This window comes from Leucoraja erinacea, chromosome 35 (genome assembly GCF_028641065.1).
Source record: "Leucoraja erinacea ecotype New England chromosome 35, Leri_hhj_1, whole genome shotgun sequence".
Lineage (NCBI taxonomy): Eukaryota > Metazoa > Chordata > Chondrichthyes > Rajiformes > Rajidae > Leucoraja > Leucoraja erinaceus.
In genome coordinates this window covers 8,853,602-8,879,631 of record NC_073411.1, presented here as the reverse complement: position 1 = coordinate 8,879,631, position 26,030 = coordinate 8,853,602, and the positions used below count along the sequence as shown (strand labels likewise).

General features: G+C 45.6%; 1 protein-coding gene across 2 annotated transcripts in view; it reads right to left on the bottom strand.

Annotated features, from left to right (window-relative positions):
• LOC129713297 (netrin receptor UNC5D-like) overlaps window positions 1-26,030 on the bottom strand; it is a 346,405-nt gene that overhangs the window by 7,003 nt on the left and 313,372 nt on the right. Inside the window, exons 12-15 of one of the 2 annotated variants that reach the window (XM_055662249.1) lie at window positions 17,136-17,304; window positions 10,497-10,724; window positions 8,471-8,620; window positions 4,421-4,588 (exon numbers count right to left, since the gene is read on the bottom strand). In XM_055662249.1, the coding sequence (XP_055518224.1) occupies window positions 4,421-4,588; window positions 8,471-8,620; window positions 10,497-10,724; window positions 17,136-17,304 (715 nt within the window). The remainder of the gene's footprint in view (window positions 1-4,420; window positions 4,589-8,470; window positions 8,621-10,496; window positions 10,725-17,135; window positions 17,305-26,030) is intronic. The other variant, XM_055662250.1, reaches the window with a different exon arrangement.

Genomic DNA, 26,030 nt, shown 5'->3' with positions numbered 1-26,030 from the left:
CCTCATCCTCCTGCGCTCCAGGGAATAAAGTCACTGCCTGTTCAACCTCTCTCCACAGCTCGGACATTTGAGTCCTTGTCAAGCCTTGCTCTATCCAGCCCTGCTAGCAGCTCACATTGAAACAGATACTGGATGCCATGTGGCACTTCAATCGCTGCACATAAATACAAAATGATTATGCATGCTTGGAATGCAATGGTTGTATTAATGGAACCTTGATTATAAATCTTATCTAATGGCCCTGTGCAATAAACACATCTTCTCAGGCAGTCCCCCTAGGGTTGAGAATGACTTGCTTCCTCCCAGTTCCGTGCTGGCTAATAAGGCAGGTGGGTGGGTGGGTGGATAGACATCGCCAAATAAATACGAGATTTATGATTTCAGGAAGCTATTATTAAATTATTCTTTCTCCTGCTTAGTTGGCTCCTCAGACAAAGGGACCATAAATCAGTTGAATTAGAATATCGTTCCCAGTTTTTTCCTTACTATTCTTCAAGCGTTACACAAAGCTTCATTATTGTACCTCAAGATTAGTCTCGGTATAAATTCGGTCGGCACTCGTGAGTAGAAGAATGTTGACACGGGCTTCAAACAGAGACTGGTTCTCAGAGAAACATAGGAAATAGGTGCAGGAGAAGGCCATTTGGCCCTTCGAGTCAGCACCGCCATTCAATACAACCATGGCTGATCATCCTAAGTCAGTACCCCCGTACCCCGTTCCTACTTTTTCCCCACATCCCATATCAACCAAACATCCAGGCAGTGTATTCCAGAGTCCTCTCTCGCATAGAACATTGAACATGGGATAGTACAGCACTGGAACAGGCTCTTCAGCCCACATTGTCTGTGCCAACCATGATGCCAAGACCACTCTTAACTACCTGCACATAATCCATATCAATCATTTCACTGCATATCCTTCATCAGCCTTCAACATAATTTGCTCCATCTTGAGGATGTCCCATTGCAATCCAGTTTGAAATGGACACTACTGCCATTGTAAATTCTCTCTCAATGTCCCTTTCCTTCTGTAGGGGCGAAACCCTGAAGCAGTGCCTCTACATCCAGTAAAGTGACAAAAAAAGAATGGCTTCCCACATAAATATTAAATAGGTATGGACACAAGGTTTTTAGTTTAGAGATATAGTATGGAAACAGGCTCACCAAATCCCCGGCAACCAACAATCACCCATACCCTCTCCAACACACTGAGGGCAATTTACAGAAGCCAATTGACCTTCAAACCAGGAGGTCTTTGGAGTGTGTGAGGAACTGGAGCACCCGAAGAAAACCCACGCAGGTCACGGGGAGAACATACAAACTCCGTACAGACAGCACCCATAGTCAAACAAGGGGACATGACTTGAGAATTAAGGGACAGAAGTTTAGGGGTAACATGAGGGGGAACTTCTTTACTCAGAGAGTGGTGGCTGTGTGGAATGAGCTTCCAGTGAAGGTGGTGGAGGCAGGTTCGATTTTATCATTTAAAAATAAATTGGATAGTTATATGGACGGGAAAGAAATGGAGGGTTATGGTCTGAGTGCAGGTAGATGGGACTAGGGGAGAATACGTGTTTGGCATGGACTAGAAGGGTCGAGATGGCCTGTTTCCGTGCTGTAATTGTTATATGGTTATAGTCAGGATCGAACCCGGGTCTCTGGCGATGTAAGGCAGCAGCTCTACCGCTGCACCACCGTGCCACCCTAGTTTTCAGTTCAATTGTAATTGGAAATGTTATTTGTAGCCCAGATGGAACATAGTTTTAAAACACCAGGCATTCTGAGATTAATAGACCAAAATGCACTTCATTACGTATCGTCACAATGGCAGCTCGTTACTACATGTTCTGTGTATGGTGTGGAACACAATATCAGAGATCCGGGTTTGATGTTGACTTGTCTGTTCGGAGTTTGTGCACGGGTTCTCCCCGTGGCCCGCGTGGGTTTTCTCCGGGATCTCTGGTTTCCTTCCACACTCCAAGGACGTACAGGTTTGTAGATCGACTGGCTCTGTGCAATTGTAAATTGCCCCTAGTGTGTGTAGGAGAGCGTTAATATGCGGGGATCGCTGGTCGGCGCGGACTCGGTGGGCCAAAGAGCCTGTTTCCGCGCTGTATCTCTAAACTAAACTAAACTGTGTTGTCAGAGCTGCTGATCTTTGGACAGTGAATTTAATAAGGGATGCTGTCTCGTCCTTGTGAAAGATACCACGGCACAATTTTGAAGAAGCGAGGTGCCCTAAATAATCCTTATTCCCCGACCAACTTTAGCAACAAAGAGATTCATCATCACATTGTGAGAGCTATAAATTAGCTGCTACATTTTATACACTAAAGCCGTAACTACTGTATATTTCAAACGCGTTTAATTCACTGTGGGACGGCGAGGATTTGAGAGGGACATTAATATCACTAAATAAATTCATATCCTTCTTTTGAAGGTTAGAGCCACAAGGGTAATTTAAAAATGGTCACCAATTGGGTTTGAAATACCTTTCAAGAGCTGAGTCTCGTGCTCGGCAAGGCCTCTCGCACAGTTTCGCGTAATGGCTGAAAGTGATAAATCAACATTTTAACAATCCAAGACAAATTCTTTGCACCGCGGGGAACGCTGCTCACACAAAGTGGTGCGTTGCCTTTCCTCTCTGACAGGTTTGGTTAACATCATGAAGGCGATTAAGGAGAATCGGTCACTAACACTGATTACAGTGAGCGGGGATTTCTTTGAAGCGGCCAGGGTGGCCACAAGGTAATTTTAAAAATGGTCACGCAGATTGGGTTTGAAACTACGGGTTCTTTCTGAGCTGACGGAGTTTGTGCTCGGCACCTGCGTGGGATTTCTCTCTGCTCCTGTTTCGCGTAATGGCTCCAAAGTGATAAATCAATTCTTTTAATTGTAAATCCAAGACAAATATGTTAGCACTAGCGTGCGGGGGAACGCTGCTCGGCAGACAAAGTGGTGCGTTGCCCGCTCCTCTCTGACAGGTTTGGTTAAATATGCATGAAGGAAGAAACACTGGGTGAATCTTTACAAATTCTAGTCCTGATTCACAGTGAGCGGGGATTTCGGAGAAGGCAGGAGTGGGGTTAGGAGGTAGAGATAGATTAGCTGATTGAACGGCGGAGACCCGGGATCGATCCTGACTACGGGTGCTGCTCCTGCACTTAGAACAGTACGTTCTCCCCGTGGGTCTGCGTGGGATTTAAGGAATAGAGTGCTCAGGCCATTCTTCCCACACTCAAAAGTCTACTCCGTCATTCAATCATGGCTGATCTAAATTGTCCCCAGTATGTAGGATATTACTCCAGCGTTCTCCCCCATAACCTCTGACACTGGTCGGCGCAGACACGGTGGGCCTACAAAGGCCCGTTTATCCACTGACAGCCTGTATCTCTAAATTCTAAAGATGCAGCACCCACTGACTAAAGACATTTCTCTTTAAAAGAATGTGGTGAGTCTTTACACACTCTAGTCCTTTATTCACCAGATCAAACGCAACCGTTATTGGGAGAAGGCAGGAGAATGGGGTTAGGAGGGAGAGATAGATTAGCCATGATTGAATGGCGGAGTAGACTTGATGGGCCGAATGCACCAATTCTGCTCCTATCACTTATGAACAGCATGTTCTGGAGCACGGTTGGGTTGTCATAGGGTCATAAGGAATAGGAGTGGAATCAGGCCATTTGGCCCATCAAGTCTACTCCGTCATTCAATCATGGCTGATCTAACTCTCCCTCCTAACCCCATTCTCCAGCCTTCTCCCCATAACCTCTGACACCTGTACTAATCAAGAATTTATCTACCTCTGCCTTAAATATATCCACTGACAGCCTTCGGGGGCAAAGAATTCCACAGTTTCACCACCCACTGACTAAAGACATTTCTCCTCATCTCCTTCCTAAAAGAACGTCCTTTAACTCTTAGGCTATGACCTCTAGTCCTAGACTCTCCCACTAATTGAAACATCCTCTCCACATCCACTCTAATTTTGTGTACGAAATCATGAGAGGAACTGATGCACAGTGTCTCTTGCCCAGAGTTGGGGAATTGAGGACCAGAGGACATAGGTTCAAGGTGAAGGGGGAAAAGATTTAATAGGAATCCGAGGGGTACCATTTTCACACAAAGGGGGGTGGGTGTATGGAACAAAGTGCCAGAGGAGGTAGTTGAGGCTGGGACTATCCCAATGTTTAAGAAACAGTTAGATGGGTACATGGATAGGACAGGTTTGGAGGGGGATATGGACCAAGCGCAGGCAGGTGGGACTAGTGTAGCTAGGACATGTTGGCCGGTGTGGGCAAGTTGGGCCTAAGGGCCTGTTTCCATGCTGTATCACTCTATGACTCTATCCAAGCCTTTCACTATTCTGTAGGTTTCAATGAGGTTTCCCCTTGTCCTTCTTCACTGTGGTGAGGCCTACCTCAAGGATGGAGGTGTTGATCTGAAAGAACAGTTCATCGCCTTTGAGCTGTCGGATGCAGATCTTGCAAGAGAGCTGCGTTGTAGCTGAGTTGAATCTTTCCACTCTGAAGGCACATGGCAGAGGTTGCTGGCTCCTGCTCCATATTTGGGAAAAGGCAATTTCCTGCTGGAGAGAAAACACGAGAATGAGTCTTCCTTTGGGAAAGATTGAGATCTCCATTGAGGCAACTCTTTGGTTAGGCGTTGGTGGCAGCGAAGCCTTTGGTTAGGCCCCATTTGGATTATTGCATGTAGTTCCGATCGCCCCATTACAGAATGGATGTGGAGGCTTTGGAGAGGGTGCAGAGGAGATTTACCAGAATGCTTAAGAAAGAACTGCAGGTGCTGGTTTAAATCGAAGGTAGACACAAAATGCTGGCGTAACTCAGCGGGTGAGGCAACATCTCTGGAGCGAAGGAGCGGGCGACGTTTCGGGTCGAGACCCTTCTTCAGGCCGATGTCAGGGGAGGGGGTGGGACAAAGATAGAATGTAGGCGGAGACTATACGACTGTGGGAGAACTGGGAAATGGATGGACTTCAGATGGCCCTTGCTTTTTCTCTCCATCCCTTTCCTAGTTCTCCCACTAGTCTTACTTTCTCCGCCTACATTCTATCTTTGGTTTCCTCCCATATCAATGGGACAGCCATGATTGAATGGCGGAGTAGACTTCGTAGTTCTGCTCCCTATCACTTATGAAGTCTACTCAGCCATTCAATCATGGCCGATCTATCTTACCCTCAACCCCATTCTCCTGCCTTCTCCCCGTAACCCCACACCAGCACTAATCAAGAATCTGTCAATCTCCACCTTAAAAATATCCAATGACTTGACCTCCACAGCCTTCTGTGGCAATGAATTCCACAGATTCACCACCCTCTGACTATAGAAATTCCACCTCATCTCCTTTCTAAAAGCCCTGTCCCACGGCATGAGTTCATTCCAAGAGCTCTCCCGAGTTTAAAAAAAATCGAGCTTATAACCATATAACCATATAACAATTACAGCACGGAAACAGGCCATCTCGGCCCTACAAGTCCATGCCGAACAAATTTTTTTCCCCTTAGTCCCACCTGCCTGCACTCATACCATAACCCTCCATTCCCTTCTCATCCATATGCCTATCCAATTTATTTTTAAATGATACCAATGAACCTGCCTCCACCACTTCCACTGGGAGCTCATTCCACACCGCTACCACTCTCTGCGTAAAGAAGTTCCCCCTCATATTACCCCTAAACTTCTGTCCCTTAATTCTGAAGTCATGTCCGCTTGTTTGAAGAGCTTGTGGTAAGAATGAACGTAGCGGGTACGCCGGAGCTCGGGGACGTCTCTTAGCGGCTCGTAACACTAATGGCAGGCACTCGGGAAGACTCGTGGACATTTTTCAACATGTTGAGCCCCGAGTATCGACGAGTGGCCATTACCGTAAATCTCCGCGTTCAAACTCGGGAGAGCTCTTGGAATGAACTTCTACCGTGGGACAGGGCTTTAAAGGTACGTCCTTTTATTCTGAGGCGATAGCCCCTGGTCCTGGACTCTCCCACTGGTGATGGTCAAAATAAAATTTCAAACCTTCTCTGGGCGAAGATGCTGTGTGGGGAGACTGGAGGGTCACAAAATGTGGGCCCTTGATTCGAGAAGTGCTACGGGGAACAGCAAAAAGGTGATTGTAGACCCTCAGTGGTAGGGAAATTATTGAAAAGAAAATAGATGGGCAGGATAAATCTGTATTGGAAAGGCAGCAATGGGCGTTAGGTATTGTCACGGGCAAAGATCAAATAATTCCCACATGATGTGTCCATCCAGCCTTTTGTTCAAAAGGTTCGTACAAATTTGACATGTGCAAATTGGAGAAACAGCACCTCCAGCTTACAAGCCAGCAGTGTGAGCATTGATTTCTCTAATATCAAGTAACCCTTGCATTCCCTCTCTCTCCGTCACTCCCCCACCCTGTCGTCTGACTGGTTTCACTGCCATACTGCTTAGTTTTACTGTTACTATCCATTTGTTATCACCTTTCCCACAGCCAACAATGGACCATTGTGGGCTCCACTTTTCATTGATCACCGTTGCATTCATTCTTTTCATAGCTTTCGCTCATTTGTTCTTTGTGCCTTTTCATACCTCTACTTTCCCCTCTCCTCAGTCTGAAGAAGGGTCTCGACCCGAAACGCCACCTATTCCTTCCCTCCAGAGATGCTGCCTGACCCTTCTGAGGTATTCCAGCATTTTATGTCTATCTTTGGTGTAAACCAGCATCTGCAGTTTCTTCCTAAACATGTTCGCATGCAGCTCGTCAAATTCCCAGTAACAGTGAAAATTTGGGTAGTAATTTTTTTTGCAATTAATAAATTATTTGTGCCTTTGAACCTCTATGGCAAAGTTACCCATGCATACTAAATCAATTCCTTTTTAATATAAATCAAATATTCATGTGCAGTTAACGTACGATAGGCTTGGCACTTCAATTGCTTCTGATTGCAGCAGCTCTCAATGTACAATCACGACTGAAATTCAGTCATCTGAGTTGTGGTTCAGTTTAGTTTATTGTCACATGTACCGAGGTACAGAGAAAAGCTTTTTGTTGCATTAACTAGTCAGCGGAAAAACAATACATGATGACAATCGATCCACAGGTACTGTACGTGATAAGGGAATAACGTTTAGTGGAAAGTCCGATCAAGGATTGTCCGAGGGTCACCAAAGAGGTAGATAGTAGTTCAGCATTGCTCTCTGGTTGTGGTGGGATGATTCAGTTGCCTGATAACAGCCGGGAACAAACTGTCCCTGAATCTGGTCGTGTGCGAGAAAGTGCAGATTTAAAAAAAAAAAATGTGCAAGGTCCACAATGAGGTAGGTTGGAAGATCAGGATTACACCTTATTTGATGAGAGGATTGCTCAGTGGTCTAATGTCAGCGGGGAAGAAGCTGCCTTGAGCTGAATCCCAACCTTTGCCATCTCAAGATTCACCTCAACTACTTGTTAAGGTAACTCCATAATCCACCCCCATGATTTCAATCATTATCGGCAGTGTTTGCATGTTAGTTGCTTCACATAAACAGCTCTGCAAAGTTCATAATTCATTAATAATACAATATCCCAGTGGTCTTGGAAGCAAAAGAAACTGTTGTTGCCACGGTTACAGCAGTGATTAAAAAAATAATGACAAGATAATACTAACAAAATTAATTAATAATCATGGATGCTGGTTTTAAATCTGTTGCCAAAGTTATTCAAATAATACATCTTTGCCAGGATTATTTACAATACATTAGTAATATAAAAGGTATGTCGGCACTAAAACTAATCAATTTCCTCTCCAGTTATATTTGCAGATATTGATAGAGATAGAAGTGAGTAGATTAACATTAAACTCTCGTGGCAGCTTTGGCTCTGTAGATAGCACGCTCGCTTCTGAATGCAAAGGTCGTGAGTTCAATCCTCACTTGTGAGACCTGAGCACATAAATAAAGCTGACTGACACAAGTGCTTAAGCTGTTGGAGGTGCTGTTTGCCAAATGAGATGTCAAGCCCCAGCTCTCTCTCAGGGAGATCTGAAAGGTGGAATTTGTCCGTTTGAAGAGGAGTGAACCGCAGTCTTGTGGCGCTCACAGCGTCAGAGGCCCAGCTTCGATCCTGAACCTGGGTACCTTGCATGTTCTCTGACAGGGGCCATGGGGAGAATGTGTAAACTCCATGCAGAGCTCAGGAGCCAACTCCATGCTGTGTGACTGACTATGTCTGGAAGATAGACACAAAAAGCTGGAGTAACTCAGCGGGGCAGGCAGCATCTCTGGGTGACGTTGAGACCCTTCCTTCAGTCTCTGGAGAGAAGGTTTGGGTGACGTTTCGGGGAGAGCCCCATTCCTTCTCTCCAGTGATGCTATCTGTCCCGCTGAGTACCTCCAGCTTTTTGTGTCTATCTTCGGTTTAAAGCGGCATCTGCAGTTCCTTCCTACACACGACTCTATAGCTCATCAGTACTGCTGAAGCAAGCCAGAAATACCTGAAACAGTGTCAGCGGTTTCACTCTCCACAAGAACTGGGGCATGTCGAGTAGGGAGATCTGAAGGCCATACGAGTTTGCTTTGAAATGTATAGTTCCGGGCTCAGCCAACAAATGTCCTCCCTGGTTTCTCTCTTCAGTCACCACCTCCTGGGGGATAGAAAGAACACAACCGTTAATATCTGCGTCACGGTGGCGCAGCGGTAGGGTTACCGCCTTACACCGAATGCAGCGCTGGAGACCCGGGTTCGATCTTGACTACGTGTGCTGTCTGTGCAGAGTTTGTACCTTCTCCCCGTCACCTGCGCGGGTTTTCTCCAAGATCTCCGACTTCCTCCCACACTCCATAGACGTACAGGTTTGTAGGTTAATTGGCTTGGTATAAATATAAAATCATCCCTATTGTGTGTCGGATAGTGTTAATGTGCGGTGCGGTGCGGACTTTTGGTGTGGACGAAATACCTGTTTCCGCGCTGTATCTCTAAACTAAAAACCTAAAACGAAAACTAAGTTGATGGGGTGCATAGAAATGGGGAGGGGGGTGGGGTATGGGACTAATGGGATGGATACCCTGGGAGCAGGTATGGGGTCTTTGGGCTGAATGGCCTCCTCCTAAGTATGCTCCAGGTGCTCCGTTTCTTCCAAAGGCACACAGGTCTGCAGGCTAATTATTGGTAAAACTGGATATTGTCCCTAGCGTGTGTAGGATAGTGTTAATGTGTGGGGATCGCTGGTCAGTGCAGGCCCAGAAGGGCCTGTTTCCACGCTGTATCTCTAAACTAAACTAAACCTAAGCTTCAGGTAAGACACAAAATGCTGGAGTAACTCAGCGGGACAGGCAGCAACTTCTGGAGGGAAGGAATGGGTGACGTTTTGGGGCGAGAGCTGAACTTTCCGCACTTGCCGAGTCGAGGTTGATCTGTGGCGACAATCACTGATTCCTCTCTGGGCCCTTCACCAGCTCAGAACCCACACGTCTGTGACAGAAGCAAGCCCTCCTCCACGCTGAGGGGACTGCTTAAGAAGCAGAAAAGGGGGGAGTGCAGCAATGAAGCAGTCTGTGCGGTGTTCGTTCCTGCTAATAACCTGACAGTGCAACATCTGCCCATCCTTGGCTAGAGGACAAAGAGCACAGGGTGAGAGCACCGGCTCAGCGTCAATGTGCTGAAGCATTTAGTTTTCGTTTTAGTATAGAAGATGCAGCATGGAAACAGGCCCTTCGGCCCACAAAGTCCATGCTGACCCATTCATGCCAATTCTATGTTGTCCCACTGTTTCATCCACTTCCTTTGAACTTGGACCAATTTACAGAGGGCCAACAAATCCCTCGCTCCTTGCGATGTGGGAGGTAACCTGGATCGCCCGGAGGAATCCCACACAGTCAGAGGGAGAACATGCAAACTCCACACAGACAGCACCCGAGGTCAGGATCGAACCCGGGTCTCCAGCGCTGTGATACAAGAGCGTGCAGGCCAGAATTGTGAAAAGAACAGCTCCATCCAAGGTGGCAAGAAACTGCAGAGAACTGACACAGCCCAGACCATCACACAAACCAACCACCCTTCCATTGACTCCATCTACACTTCACGCTGCCTCGGCAAGGCCACCAGCATAATCAAGGACCAGTCTCACCCAGGTCACTCCCTCTTCTCCCCTCGTCCATCAGGCAAGAGGTACAGAAGTTTGAAATTGCACACCTCCAGATTCAAGGACAGTCCCTTTATCCTGTACATGCGTACGGTGGACAGCTTGATTGTAATCATGTATATAAGGGATAGTATGGAATTAGGCAATTCGGCCCATCAAGTCTACTCTGCCATTCAAACATGGCTGATCAATCTCTCCCTCCTAACCCCATTCTCCTGCCTTCTCCCCATAACCTCTGACACCCGTACTAATCAAGAATCTATCTATCTCTGCCTTAAAAATATCCACTGGTTAGCACAAAGCAAAAAAGCTTTGGTAGACCTGGCAACAAACTTTTGGCCATTGGTGGCAACAACAGCTTCCCAGCTCCGGACCTTACCTGCAGCGTACTTGGGATATCATCCACGCAATACACCCGGAGGTCGTATTCCAACGAGCTGCAGGACAGGTGGCCAAATACGGCCAGTTTTAGCCTTTTCTCCGCGCAGCCCGTGAGGGCCTCACCCACCAGGGCGTAGGTTCCCAGTTGCTCCAGGAGGATGTGGCAGGAGTGTAGGTCCATCAGGCAGTAACAGGACGTGGTCTCGTCTTCGAGCGACATCACTTCCTGCGGGAGACCAACGGAAGATTGGTGACCAAGGAACGATTCCGCCCAACATCAGCAACAAAATGGAAGAACGAGATGGAGAGAGAGCGAGAGAGAGAGGTTTCTTCATTGTCAGGTACAGTGATATACATTTTTTATGTACAGATCTGCAAGTCTATCCCTGTAAATAAACACAGTCATCCCAGTTAAGGGCTTGTCCCACTTTCAAGACCTTTTTTACTCGTGGATGTTTTTCATCAGGCTAGTAAAACGCCCCGACCTACTTGATGCCAAGAGTACCTACGACTTGCATCACAACCTCCTACCTACGACCGCGTGACGACCATACTGCGAGTATGAAGGTGCTGTCCCACTGTACGAGGTAATTCAAGAGTTCAAAAAAATCAAACTCGTGGTAAGCATGTAGAATGTACGTTGCGGGTACGTCGGAGCTCGGGACGTCTCTTAGCGGCTCGTAACGCTAACGGCAGGAACTCGGGAAACGTGGTAGCTTGTGAAGATTTTTCAACATGTTGAAAAATGTCCATGAGAGCCCCGAGTACCTACGAGCGGCTATTACCGTAATTCTCCGGGTTCGAATCAGGGGAAACTCGGGAGAACTGTTGAATTACCTCGTAGAGTGGGACAGGCCCTTGAGTCAATGGCAAACTCGGCAGAGGTCGTGAATTAGGTCATGAAAGTGGGATAGGCCGTATCGTTAGTGCAGTACGTACAGAGTGGCCCACCAAGACCCAATGCAAGAGGTGCCATTTTGGTGCCAGTGTACAGTCCCAGCTGCTAGGTTCTGGTGAAACTTGTAAGGTTTTGGAAGTAGATATATTTTTTTGATATATATTTTATTTCGAACAAAGTTAAAAACAAAGCAAAATAACAATAAAATGAAATGAACAATAAATCTATACACAATTCATTGAATCATCACAAATTAAATCTTACATGTTTGAGCAGGAGTAGGAGGAAGTTTTCACTTATTTATTCCTACCCCTTCAATGCTTTTCACAAATTAATTCACATTAATCGGGGTTTGCAATGTGCCCTGACGAATATTAGTGGCAACAGCCTAGTCGCCTGTACGCGCCTGTAGTTGCCTAAGTGGGACAGGCCCTTTATACAACTGCAACAATGATCTCCCCACTTCTATACTCTATACAGTGACTGATGAAGGCAGTCCTGGTCTTCCCGTTCCCTCCTCAGATGGCGGCTGAAATCCCTCTAGTACGCTTGCTTAGTCCAAGCAATGCTTAAGCACTATCACGTTCAGAAAACAAGGGCGACCAGCTACAGAGCCAGGATTGCAGCAATCCATCAAGGCTGGAGGAAGATGAACAAAGTGTAGCAATCGCCTCTGGAAGATTATTCATAGCACGATGCAGTGCCCTGCAGAACGCCTAGAAATCTAACAGCAGCCTGCAGTCTAACTGGAGTCTATTGGTACCAAATAAATATTAGATTTAATTTTTATATTAAATATGTCTGACTCGATTGATATTAATGTTGTCTTAATTAACTGAGATCCATTCTTTAGTGAACCTACATTTACACAGCATCGAGAGATTGTTAAATGATAATCTAATGAATCCAATTAATCATTGAAATATTTAAACAGACCAGGGTATACAGTACATGAACAGATGCTTGGTGGACTCGCCAAATCTTATTAAAACTGGGAGAATATTCCTCTATATTTGCCTGTTTTGTGTTGAGGCCTCTGGACATTATTTGAACCATTGCTGAACATGTTTCCTATAACACGGCACCCAAAACTGAACATAATACTCTAAACGTGGCCTTATCAACATCTTACACAATTGCAACAAGACCTCCCAACTTCTATGCTCAATGGTGAAGGCCAAAGTACCGAAGGTTTTTTTGGCCACCCTTGTTCTTCTTCTTTCATATCCATCTTCCAGGCCAACCTATCTACCTGTGACGCCCCTAATGTCACACTCTTTCCCTCTCTCACTCCTCCTCTTTCTCCCACTGTCTCTCACTCATTCACTCACTCTTTCTCTCTCTCAGTTACATTCTCTCTTTCTTTCTCCCTTGCTCTATCTCCCATATTAACACAATACCATTGTCAAAGCATCCGTTAAAAATATTCTCCATCAGCTGTGACTGATAGTTAAGCATCACACACCTATCTCTTGTGAGCTGACGGCTGAGTTTGGTCTGCACTTCCCTCTGTGCTGTTCCAAGTCAGTCGGTCACCAAATTGTTTCCACTTTATTAAGCCGAGTTGCACAAAAATATATTTCTGCCATTTATCTACGATAAGCCAAGGCTATTACGTTCAATCATGGAAACTGTTACTCAGCGGGCAGCTTTCCTCCCCCCTTAATCAGAACATTCTTTCTGTCTTTCTCCTCGTGCAAGCACTGTAATCTAGGCTGACTGCGGAAGAAGATGCCTTCTGTATGGGGCCCCCCTCAAACCAAAGCCCACCAGCTCCCTCAAGTGGATCCCACAGCTCCACACGGCGGCGCTGTGGCGCAGCGGTAGAGCTGCCGCCTCTACAGCACCAGAGACCTGGGTTCGATCCTGACCACGGGTGTTGCCTGGAGCAGGGAGTTTTTACACCTTCTCCCCGTGACCTGCGTGGGTTTTCTCTGAGAGCTCACCTTCCACCTTCTCATGGGTAGTTAGGGATGGACAATAAAAGCTGTCCTTGCCAGCAACATTCAGACTTCAAAAAACAAATGAGGGAATGAATGAGTAAATTACAGAATGAATTAATTAATGAAGAGAGACAGAGAGAGAGAGAGATAGAGAGATAGATAGATAGATAGATAGATAGATAGATAGATAGATAGATAGATAGATAGATAGATAGATGGATAGATAGATAGATAGATAGATAGATAGATAGATAGATAGATAGATAGATAGATAGATAGATAGATAGATAGATAGATAGATAGATAGATAGATAGATAGATAGATAGATAGATAGATAGATAGATAGATAGATAGATAGATAGATAGATAGATAGAGAGAGAGAGAGAGAGATAGATAGATAGATAGATAGAGAGATAGAGAGAGAGAGAGATAGATAGATAGAGAGATAGATAGATAGATAGATAGATAGATAGATAGATAGATAGATAGATAGATAGATAGATAGATAGATAGATAGATAGATAGATAGATCGATAGATCGATAGATCGATAGATAGATAGATAGATAGTCTTTCCCCACCACCACAATCAGTCTGACGAAGGATCCCAACCCAAACATCACATATCCGTGTTGTCCATTAATGCTGCGGTTCGCTGAGTTACTCCAGCACTTTGTGTCTTTTTTTTGTAAACAAGCGTCTGCAGTTCCTTGTTTCTACCTCCCTATGCAGTGTCTATTTAAGGGGATTATGTTGCCATTTTGGGGAAAAACTTGTTCAGTTAAAGCATGTGTCCTTCTGTTCCATTGCCCCCAAGTCTAAAGCTGACAGATTGTTTCTGTCTCCGCCACTTGCTCACCCCTAATGCTGGTCGCATTAAATCTATTCATCTTCTTCCTGCAAAAGAAAATGGATTCAGCCAAGCTTCAGGCCAACATCTTCAGTGAAAGGACAGCAGTGCTGACAACACAGTCATGACCCGATGTTGCTGGAAGGTGGGGAGAGTTCACAATCCAATCTTATTGTTCGTAAGTTCATGAGTTCTAGGAGCAGAATTACACCATTCGGCCCATCAAGTCTACTCCACCATTCAATCATGGCTGATCTATCTTTCTCTCTCAACCCCATTCTCCTGCCTTCTCCCCATAACCCCTGACACCCATACTAATAAAGGATATGTCAATCTTTGCCTTAAAAATATCCATTGACTTGGCCTCCACAGCTGCCACAGATTCACCACTCTCTGACAACATAAATCTCCTCCTACAGCACCACCTATTTCGCTTAGGTAGTTTGCCCTTGACTCATACTCACAGCATGCTCGTCACGAGGTCATAGGTAGGTCGTGGCAGGTCGTGTTGCTAGTCGTAGGTACTCGTGGCATCAAGTAGGTCGGGGCGTTTTTTCAACATGATGAAAAATGTCCACGAGTAAAAAAGGTTGTGAATTAGGTTGTGAAAGTGGGACAGGCCCTTAAATGTAAAAACTTGTCCCTAGTGTTAATGTGCGGGGATCGCTGGTTGGAGCAGACCCGGTGGGCTGAAGGGCCTGTTTCCACGCTGTATCTCTAAAACTGAAACTAAAAACTAAAAACTCCCTTGCTCGTATTTTCTCTTATATTCTTAAACTGGAGGATCATAAGAAAACCGTGCAAACTCCACAAGAAGAACACGCAAACACCACACAGGATATAGGACAGGTTTGGAGGGATATGGACCAAACACAGGCAGGTGGGACTAATGTAGCTGGGGCATGTTGGCCGGTGTGGGCAAGTTGGGCCAAAAGGCATGCTGTATCACTCTATGACTCTATGGAGATCAGGAACAAATCAGGGCTGTTGTGTGTCGCAAGGCAGCAGCTCCTACTATCTGAGCTCCCGCGCCTAAATTTTAATTAAAACGTTACTAAGTTCTTTGACTGTCTGGGACCTAATCTCGCAATCTTAAGGCTCGGATGTTAATAAATGAAGCCAAGTGTTTGCAATAAGAGTGTGAGCCTTTTATTATCAGCTGCCTTTGTACATCTATCATAAGAAAAGCACATCAAAAGAATGTTTCCTAAATGTGATCTTTGCAAGTTAATAGAGAACTAATCCACACAGAGTCTGAATCTGATGAGCTAATTAAAGAGGTGGGCGTCAGCTTCACCATAAGCCTATTCAATACATACAGGACAAAGATGTCAACGTTTCAATGGAGTGCAGGAATTGTCACATTGCACGTTGAAAATGATCTATTGTTCTCTCCCCAGCTCGCATACCTAATAAAATCACGCGCCTCCTCACAATGTCTGTTATTTCCAGTTTCTCACCATCACATTGTTAGGTGAGGACATCGAAGATAACAGTTTTGAAGTTGGTAGATGGAGTTATGGAAAATTTAAAAAAAAAAAAAATGCTGGATTTTAACAATTAAACCCGAAAATAATGTGGAGACTCCGTGGAAAGAGAAACAGGGTCAGCGTTCAGCTTGAAGATCTTCGCTAGAACTCTTAAGTACAGCACAGTTACGTATTACGTAGACCCTTCAAGCTCTGAATTGCTTAGATTTGGGGGCATTGTTTTTGTCTTTTTGCACTATTATTGCTTGTTTGTTTATGTGTACAGGTGTGTATGTATATGTAGGAAGGGACTGGAGATGCTGGTTTAAACCGAAGATAGACACAAACTGTTGGAGTGACTCAGCGGGACAGGCAGCATCTCTGTAGAGAAGGAATGGGTGATGTTTCGAGTTTGAAGAAGGGTCTCGACCCGAAACGTTTTGTGTCTATTATATGTATATGTATATGTATATGTGTATACGTGTAAATGTATATATGTGTATGTGTATATATGCGTATATGTATGTGTGTGTGTGATTGTGTATATATATATATACAGTATATATGTATGTGTATATGTATATATGTGTATATGTATATATGCCTATATGCATGCGTGTGTGTGTGTGCGTGTGTGTGTGTATATATACAGTATATATGTGTGTGTATATGTATATATGTGTATATGTATATATACACACACTGAACTCTTTTTTGCTTATTTATCATATTATTTAGTGCACTATGTTTACATATTGTGTTGTGCTGCTGCATGCAAGAATTTCATAGTTCTATCTGGGACGTACTTCAACGGCCAAATTCAAGGACAGTCCCTTTATCCTGTACAGCTTGCTTGTAATCATGTATATAAGGGATAGTATGGAATTAGGCAATTTGGCCCATCAAGACTACTCCACCGTTCAAACATGGCTGATCAATCTCTCCCTCCTAACCCCATTCTCCTGCCTTCTCCCCATAACCTCTGACACCTGTACTAATCAAGAATCTATCTATCTCTGCCTTAAAAATATCCACTGGTTAGCACAAAGCAAAAAAGCTTTGGTAGACCTGGCAACAAACTTTCTACTCTTTATCTTTCATTTCTTTTTTCTTTACCTCTTTTCCTCACTTTCTCCCTTTTCCTTTTCACACACTATATATCACATGTTTTTCTATTCTCTATTATCTAGTCTCTCTTTCATTTTCAAAAAAAAAATGAAATTGTACATAAAATGTAACATGCTAATGTACATTGGGCAGCTGTAAAAAGGTGCCACATATTGTACTTACTTCCAATAAATAAATAATTCAAAAAAAAAAGACGTGGCAACAAACTAAACCAAACATTTGGCCATTGGTGGCAACAACAGCTTCCATAGTTCTATCTGGGACGTACTTCAACACGCCGTTGCAAGCAAAGATCTTATAGCAGAGGATCTTTGGTTGCAAGAAATCTGCAAATGTCTCCAAACTCACCTCCCAATTTCCAGTCAGGACCTGCCTCTTGAGCTTTATACTCCAGTGTTCTGGGCACACCATGGCACAGTGAGGGACTGTCAGAGCAACTGGGGTGGACAAGGATAAACCTGGTGGTCCACAGGTGACCTCCGGACTCAGGAGTATCTCACCTCCCTCTGGTTGCAGGCTATAAAAAGAAGAGAGAGAGAGAGAACTGAGTAACTAATGCATTAATTTCTTAAAGTCAATCTGTTATCTAGAAGAGCTGGGATTGTGCATACAAACAGTGTAGGTGCAATATTATGCCCAGGAGTGGAGAAGACTACAAGTGGTGGACAAGGCCCATTTCATCATGTGTACTGACCTCCCCACCATCAAGGCAATCTACAGGAGTCGCTGACTCAAGGAGGCAGCCAGCATCATCAGAGACCCACACTCTCATTTCACTTCTACCATCGGTAAGAAGGTACAGGAGCCTGTAAACTGTAACGTCCTGGTTCAGGAACAGCTTTTTCCCTACAGTACAACCTTTTAACTGCATCCTCTACACTACAACCTCCAAATAAGCTCTGAACTACATAGTCTTGGGGGGATGTTTAAGAAGGAACTGCAGATGCTGGAAAATCGAAGGTAGACAAAAATACTGGAGAAACTCAGCAGGTGAGGCAGCATCTATGGAGCGAAGGAAATAGGCAACGAGACCTTTGTTTCGGCCCGAAATGTTGCCTATTTCCTTCGCTCCATAGATGCTGCCTCATCCGCTGAGTTTCTTCAGCATTTTTGTCTACCATAGTCTTGGGGGACATTAGTTTTGCCTTTTGCACTATTATTGTTTGTGTGTGTGTGTGTGTGTGCGTGTGTGTGTGGGTGTGTGTGTGTGTGTGCGTGTGCGTGTGCGTGCGTGCGTGCGTGCGTGTGTGTGTGTGTATGTATATGGGACAGGCAGCATCTCTCCAGAGTCCCGCTGAGGTACTCCAGCATTTTGTGTCTATCTTATCTTTACATATCTGTCGTGCTGCTACAAGTAAGAATTTCATTAGGTAGACAAAACTCAGCAGGTGCAGCAGCATCTATGGAGCGAAGGAAATAGGCAACGTTTCGGGCCAAAACCCTTCTTCACACGGATGGGGGAATTTCATTGTTCTGTTTCGGGACGTATTGACGATAAACACTCTTTGTCTCTTGGCTCTTGCCAGTAGTGTTCTGTTGTTGAGGTGTGATTAGTATTGTGCAAAAAAGGATAAAATTAGTTCTTGTGTGCCTGCCTTACACAGTCACCAAATGCTTCTTTCCAATCGCGGTACATATGGTGATAACTGGACTCCCTGAAGGAGTTAGACAAGTTCACTTCAACACACACACATTAAGAGCTGCGGTTTAAAATCATGAGGTTGTCTGTGAGCTTGAAGGTTGATGGAGCTCGGAGTAATTATCACTGCGGACAGTCAGAGACATCAACTAAATACTCTGGCTCTGCTGCTGTGGGCAGCTGAACAACAGCAGTGCGAGCTTAACCAAATGGTCCCACGCTGTTGTTTGTGGTGTGCTGCAGAAAACGACTGTGCACAATGTCAAGGACGTTACGTGCCGCTGCAGTGGCGTCAGCTGAGACTCTCCTCGCTGAGCTGGAAGGTCGTGAGTTCAATCCCCCCCGCCCCCGCACACACACGGACAAACACCTGGCCCGAGTAACGCTGCACTTTTTACTTCAGCCGTTGAGAAGGTCAGGGTAGGCCGCAAACTTCGAAGGATGTTTTATGTTCAATAAAGAGCGAGCTATCTGTTAATTTGCTGTTCTGTGAGGGGTGGCTGTGCGTACTGGACACTTTGATAAACGGATCATGTTTGACTGTCACTGATGCTACAGTTTTGAATTTCTGAAGCTCCTTTCAAAATCAGAACAAAGAAACATAGACAATATGTGCAGGAGTAGGCCGTTCGGCCCTTCGAGCCAGCACAGCCATTCAATATGATCATCGCTGATCATCTTAAATCAGTACCGCATTCCTGCTTTCTCCCCATATCCCTTGATTCCGTTAGCCCTAAGAGCCAAATCCAACTCTCTCTTGAATACATCCAGTGAATTGGCCTCCACTGCCTTCTGGAGAACATCCCAAGGATCAGTGCAAAAATCTTCAAGGTCATTGCAGGTATTATCGCAAGGTTTATGAAACATTCAGACACATGCATGGATAGGACAGGTTTGGAGGGATATCGGCCAAACGCAGGCAGGTGGGTCTGGAGACAGTCTTGCCACAGAAGGCTGTGGAAGCCAAGTCAATGGATACTTTTTTAAGGTGGAGATTGATAGATTCTTGATTAGTACAGGCGTTAGGGGTTATGGGGAGAAGGCAGGAGAATGGGGTTGAGAGGGAGAGATAGATTAGCCATGATTGAATGGCGGAGTAGACTTGATGGGCCGAATGGCCTAATTCTGCCCCAACAACTTATGAACTTAGTGTAGATGGGACAGGTTGGTTGGTATAGGCGTTGGGCCGAAGGGCCTGTTTCCACACTATATGACACAATTATTGCTGCAATGCAGGGGAATAATCCAACGATTTATACACAGCAAGTTCCCTGAAACAACCATATGGTATTAACCATGTTATATTTTTTAGTAGAAACAAAGAACTGCAGATGCTGGATTATACCAAAGATAAACCCAAAGTGCTGGAGTAACTGGGTCCGGACACTAAAAATATCACCCATCCTCTTTCTGCAGAGATGCTGCCTGACCCGCTGGGTTACTCCAGCACTTTGTGTATATGTTACATGTCTTAGCGATGTCTTCTTAACCATAAACTTTGTCCAAAACACAATGATGTGGTGATTTAGTGATGCTACCTCACAGCTACCGAAACCTAGGTTTGATCCTGACTTTGGATGTTGCCGCTGTGTGTTGGCATTCGTTGGCGTGTGGAGGAATCCGAGACAGACAGCAGCCAAAGTAGGGATTGATCCGGGGTCTCTGGTGCTGCGAGGCAGTGACTCTGACACTGTGCCACCTTTACATTGCTCAGGAACAGTACTTGACCTCGCTGCCTTGCAACAGAGGCAATAGTTCTACGCAGGGATTCTCCCCCTCTACATTGGGGACCTGGGGTGGAGGCTACTGCACCGAGGTGTTGGCTGCAACCTGTTTCTCTCGCGGTTCACAGACCCGCCAGCCGCTTGCCACTGTTGCGGGCTGGAGGAGTCTGTATACCACGTGTACATGGAGTGTGTGAGGCTGCAGCCACTGTTCGATTATCTAAAGGGGCTGCTCCTTGCCTTCTGGCTGGACTTCTCACCCACCATCCTCATCTTTGGACACCGTGGGCGTGGGGGAGAGGGTAGGGCTGAAGATGTCCTGGTTGGGTTGCTCCTAGGCCTGGCCAAGCTGGCCATCCGCGAGTCATGGTGCCAGGCGGTGGAGGGCTCTGGTGGTACTAGAGAGGAACTACGCCCTGTCCACGTGCGCCCTGGGGGATTTCCGGGACCGCTGGGCGCCAAGGGACGTTAAATGCATCCTGGACGAGGACTGTAATACTCGTCCAGCAGTTTACTTAGTATATTTACTTGGTTTTGTTTTATTGTATTGTAAATACTATTTGAATAAATATTTTTGATTTAAAAAAAAAAGGCGATAGTGTTAGCAATTGAACCACCGCTAAGATGTCTGAAAAGATACACAGTCTACAATAATCTTTAGGAAGGAACTGCAGATGCTGGAAAAATCGAAGGTAGATAGAAATGCTGGGGAAACTCAGCAGGTGAGGCGGCATCTATGGAGCGACGTTTCGGGTCGAGACCCTTCTTTCCAGTCGAGTCTGATGAAGGGTCTCCACCCGAAACGTCTCGTTCTCTTACGCTCCATAGACGCTGCCTCACACGCTGAGTTTCCCCAGCATTTCAGTCTACAATAATCATTGATTTTGTCTCGCAGTTTTCGATACACCAACACACCAAATGAAAGCCAATTGTCGAACAAATAGGAATTAATTGCACTAACCTTGTTCAGAGGGCTCAACTGTGTGATGAATCTCTCTATATTTTTTTACTTTCTCAATTGATAATTTAGAATTATTAAAACGTTCTCACACAGAGAGTGTGCGGAGAGAAGGATAGATGCACAGCGCAGGAAAATAGTTAGAAAAATGCTGTGCCATTTGCTTATCCTTGCTACCCAATCCCTCGAGATTTCTCCAGTAAATCTCACAGCTAAGCATGTTCAAGAAGCCAGGAATCTACAGATGAAAGATAGCTAGGCTTTATAGACCATCTTAATAGGGTTCCCAGAGGCACCTCAAATGATAGATCACTCTGAAGTTAGACAAAAATGCTGGAGAAACTCAGCGGGTGAGGCAGCCTCTATGGAGCGAAATGCTGCCCATTCCTTCGCTCCATAGATGCTGCCTCACCTGCTGAGTTTCTCCAGCATTTTTGGGGTCTCGACCCGAAACGTCGCTTATTTCCTTCGCTCCACAGATGCTGTCTCACCCGCTGAGTTTCTCCAGCATTTTTGTCTACCTTTGATGTTTCCAGCATCTGCAGTTCCTTCTTAATCATTCGGAAGTTGAGCAGTTGTGCTATGAAGTGCAGCAAACTGCAGGCAGATCAGTCCGAAGAAGGGTCTCGACCCGAAACGTCACCCATTCCTTCTCTCCTGTCCTGCTGAGTTACTCCAGCTTTTTGTGGTCAGGCTTATGAACAGTCTACTTGTAATTTCTGTGAAGGCTTGTTTAGTGGTACTAATATCCCATTAAGAATAAACACCTCAAACTCAGTTGCACCGATTTAAAATCAACAAAAATTTGCATCAACTTTCACTCACCCATTTGTGTCTTAATTGACTTGTGTTAGTACATGTGTAATGCACTGCTGGAACATTGCTGTGTTTTTTTTTTGAACTTTCAAAAAAGGCATTGATTAAATTGTCCCGGGACATATAATGAAGCACTTATTCCTGATGATGTCTCAAATTCCAGGGTTTGGCCTGGAGCTGGACCATCTGCCTACAAAGCTGAACACATCATGCCATGCTCGCTGCCCAGGGGACATTGTCGCTCGCAGCAAGACAGAGGGACGTTCTTGCAAATGCAAATAGGACCAGCCCGCTCTGAATCAGCGGTGGAAAACGTGTCCCCCTGTGGTTGGCTGAGTTCCCGTGAGCACCGACACAAATGAGGCCGACCAGAGGAACCGTCTATCTTTAGAAGCCAGCGTTGCCTTGGGACACTGAGGCACTTGATAAAGCCAGCGCCATCTGATTCCGCAGCTATCACGTATAGCTCTGCCCCTTTGCTCTTGGCTTTGTGTAGCGGCTGCTTTGCAAAGACGTTCCAATCAAGTCAGCTTATTTCAGTATTTTTCAACTGCTTGCAAATGGGAAATTTAGTCCTTAGACATACAGGGTGGAAACAGGCCCCTCAGCCCACCAAGTCTGCACCGACCATCGATCACCTTGTATACCACCAGCACTATCCTACACACACTAGGGACAATTAACAATATTACCGAAGCCAATTAACCTCCAAACCTGCATGTGTTTGGAGTGTGGGAGGAAACCGGAGCACCCGGAGAAAACCCACCTGGTTACAGGGAGAGCCTACAAACTCCATACAGACAGCACCCGTAGTCAGGATGGAACCCGGATATCTTTTTTTTTGTTTTTTTTTTGTTTATTTTATTAGAAGTTAATACATCACAAAACAGTACAGTGGCACCTAATTTTAGGTGCCAACTATGTAATACCGTAATCCATTCTACGTACAACCTCTAGTTTTATGTTATAAGAAAGAAGTAAGCGAACAAGAAAAAGAAAGCTAGAAAAGGGGAAAAAGTGACGCTGTAAAGGGCCTGTCCCACTTGGGCGTCATTTGCGCGTCATCATTTATGCGCCACGGCGCACAGTGCGAGGTGCGAGGTGCGTGGTGACGTAGGCAGTGACACGTGGTCGCATGCGGCGCCCCAGGATTTAGGGATGTACAAAATCTTCGCACGCCAGATGCGTGATGCACAAATAACTCCCAAGTGGGACAGGCCCTTTAGGCAGCAACTCTACCACTGTGCCACCGTGCCACAGAAACACAGAGACTCCATGGCCACACCACATGAGTTAAATATGGGTTTTCCCACTCCCAAGTCCGTGTTAGAGTCAAAGAGTCAGTTTAGCTTATTTGAGTTTGGTTTAGATATACGACATACACATGGGCCCTTTGGCCCACGCCAACCAGCGATCACCCCTTCACACTAGTTTTATTTCATCCCATTTTCTAATCCACACCAGACACATTAGGAGGAATGTACAGAAGGCCAATTGATTCCAATCACTCAGGTCTTTGGGATGTGGGAGGGAGCTGGAGCACCTGGAGGGAACCCACACACCGGCCAGTTCTTCTTCACTCCTCCTCTTCCTTCCTGCCTTGCACTGTTTGGTCTCCGTTGTCACCATCTACACCAGTGGTTCCCAACCTTTTTTAGCTCATGGTCCCCTTGGGATCTTTTAATTTTTCTGTGGCCCCCCCCCGACATTATTAGTGGAAAAAAAGTACTTCAATATTATAATACCTTCCATAAAAATCTCAGTGTCTATTAATTGCACATATATCCTCTTTTATTCTATTTCACAAACACCAATAAAACAACCATTTATAATCATACATTAAAAATATATTTTCAACTACATAGATTTAAATTTATTTAGGAGGTAGCTCTGTGGCCCCCTTCATTGAGCCGGTGAACCCCTAAATCTTTCTGTGGCCCCCCCTGAAATTTGCCATGATGGCCCCAGGTTGGTCTACACCATTCTACACGCCACCTCTGCTCACCTGTACCCACCTATCACCTGCCACGATCGCCCCACTCCCACCTATCTCTAACAGATATCCCCCCCCCCCCCCCCCCCTCCATCATCTAAGGAAGGGTCCCAGCCCAAAACATCACGCCCATTTCTCTCCACAGAGAGTTCATAAAAACCTAAGAGCATAAGTGATAGGAGCAGAATTAGGCCATTCGGCCCATCAGTTCTAATCCGCCAATCAATCATGGCTGTTCTATCTCACCCTCCTAACCCCATTCTCCTGCCTTCGCCCCATAACCCCTGACACCCGTGAAGCTTACAATCACAGGTAGACAAAATTGCTGGAGAAACTCAGCGGGTGCGGCAGCATCTATGGAGCGAAGGAAATAGGCAACGTTTCGGCAACGAAACGTTGCCTATTTCCTTCGCTCCATAGATGCTGCCCGCACCCGCTGAGTTTCTCCAGCAATTTTGCCTACCTTCGATTCTCCAGCATCTGCAGTTTCCTCTTGAGCAAGTTTACGACCTACTCCGGCTCCCAATTTGCACGTTGCATTTTTAAGGAAGGTCATTTTGGTTCCAGAGAGAGAGAGGAATGGAACCAGTGGCGGAGAATGGAGTTATCACCAAGAGCCAGAACCCTGCTCCGATCCCATCTCTCTGCCTCCTCTCATCAAAACTGGTGAGACAGCGGCAACGTTCAAAAGGGAAGAAGCTTTCTTTTAACTTGGGGCAGATCGTACTGAGGGCAGAAAAGTCTTTAATCTGATACAACGTAATGATGTTTCATTTATATTGTCAACCACCTACAGAGATCTGAGACGGGCCATTGAAGAGCGAAAATCTCTTCGCAGCTTTGACTGCAGACCTTTGTTCCACCACTGAATCCTACTCCCCGCTTCTCTTGTGCTCGGACTGTCTCTCTGTGGATTACTTCAATGGTAATTCGCAGGCTATTAATTATTGTTATGCTGGGCCTGTCAAATAGACTCGTTTGATATTTTGTGATTTGTAATTGGGTTTTTTTATTTTCAACATCGGTTCGAAGATCGTAATAAGTGACGTCGTTTCGGGCTTGCGGGTATTCCGTTTATCATAAGGGGCAAGAAATCTGAAATTGAAACACAAAATGCTGGAATAGCTCAGCAGGTCAGGCAGCATCTCTGGAGCGAGAAGCAGAGTTGACGTCCGAGGGTGAAGGCACTTCATCAGAATTGGGAAAAAATATTTTTTTTGAAGATGAAGGGCGGCACGGTGGCGCAGCGGCAGAGTTGCTTCCTTACAGCGGCAGGGACCCGGGTTCGATCCTGCTACGGGTGCTGTCTATACGGAGTTTGTACGTTCTCCCCGTGACCTGCATGGGTTTTCCCCGGGTTCTCCAGTTTCCTCCCACAGGTTTGTATGTTCATTGGCTTGGTATAATTGTAACTTGCCCCTAGTGTGTGCAGGTGTGCGGGGATCGCTGGTCGGCACAGACTCGGTGGGCCGAAGGGCCTGTTTCCGCTCTGTATCTCTAAACTAAACTACACTAAACTAAAGAGGCTTTGTGTCATCTTCATTTAGGCAGCACAGTGGCGAAGCTGGCGGAGCTGCTGCCTTGTAGCGCTAGAGACCAGGTTTGATCCTGACTTCAATTGCTGTCTGTGTGGAGTTTGCATGTGCTCCCTGTGACTGCGTGGGTTTCCTCTGGCTGCTCCGGTTTCCTCCCAAATCCCAAAGATATACAGGTTTACGGGTAAATAGGCCTTGTTCAAGTCAAGTCAAGTCAAGTCAAGTTTATTTGTCACTTTGAACTTTGAAGTTTGAACTTGTTCTAATACGTAGGGAGCAGTTGTGCTATTGGGTAACATGGAACTAGTGCGAATGGGTGACTGGTGGTCGGCATGGAATCGATGTATAGTATATGCACATTATAGAGATACAGCATGGAAACAGGCCCCTCGGCACACCGAGTCCACACCGACCAGTGATCCCCGCACACTAACACTGCCCTGCACACAAGAGACAACTTACAATTTTATCAAACCCAATTAGCCTACAAACCTGTTCGTCTTTGGAGTGTGGGAGGAAACCGGAGCACATGGGGAAAACCCACCCAATCATGGGAAGAACGTATAAACTCCATACAG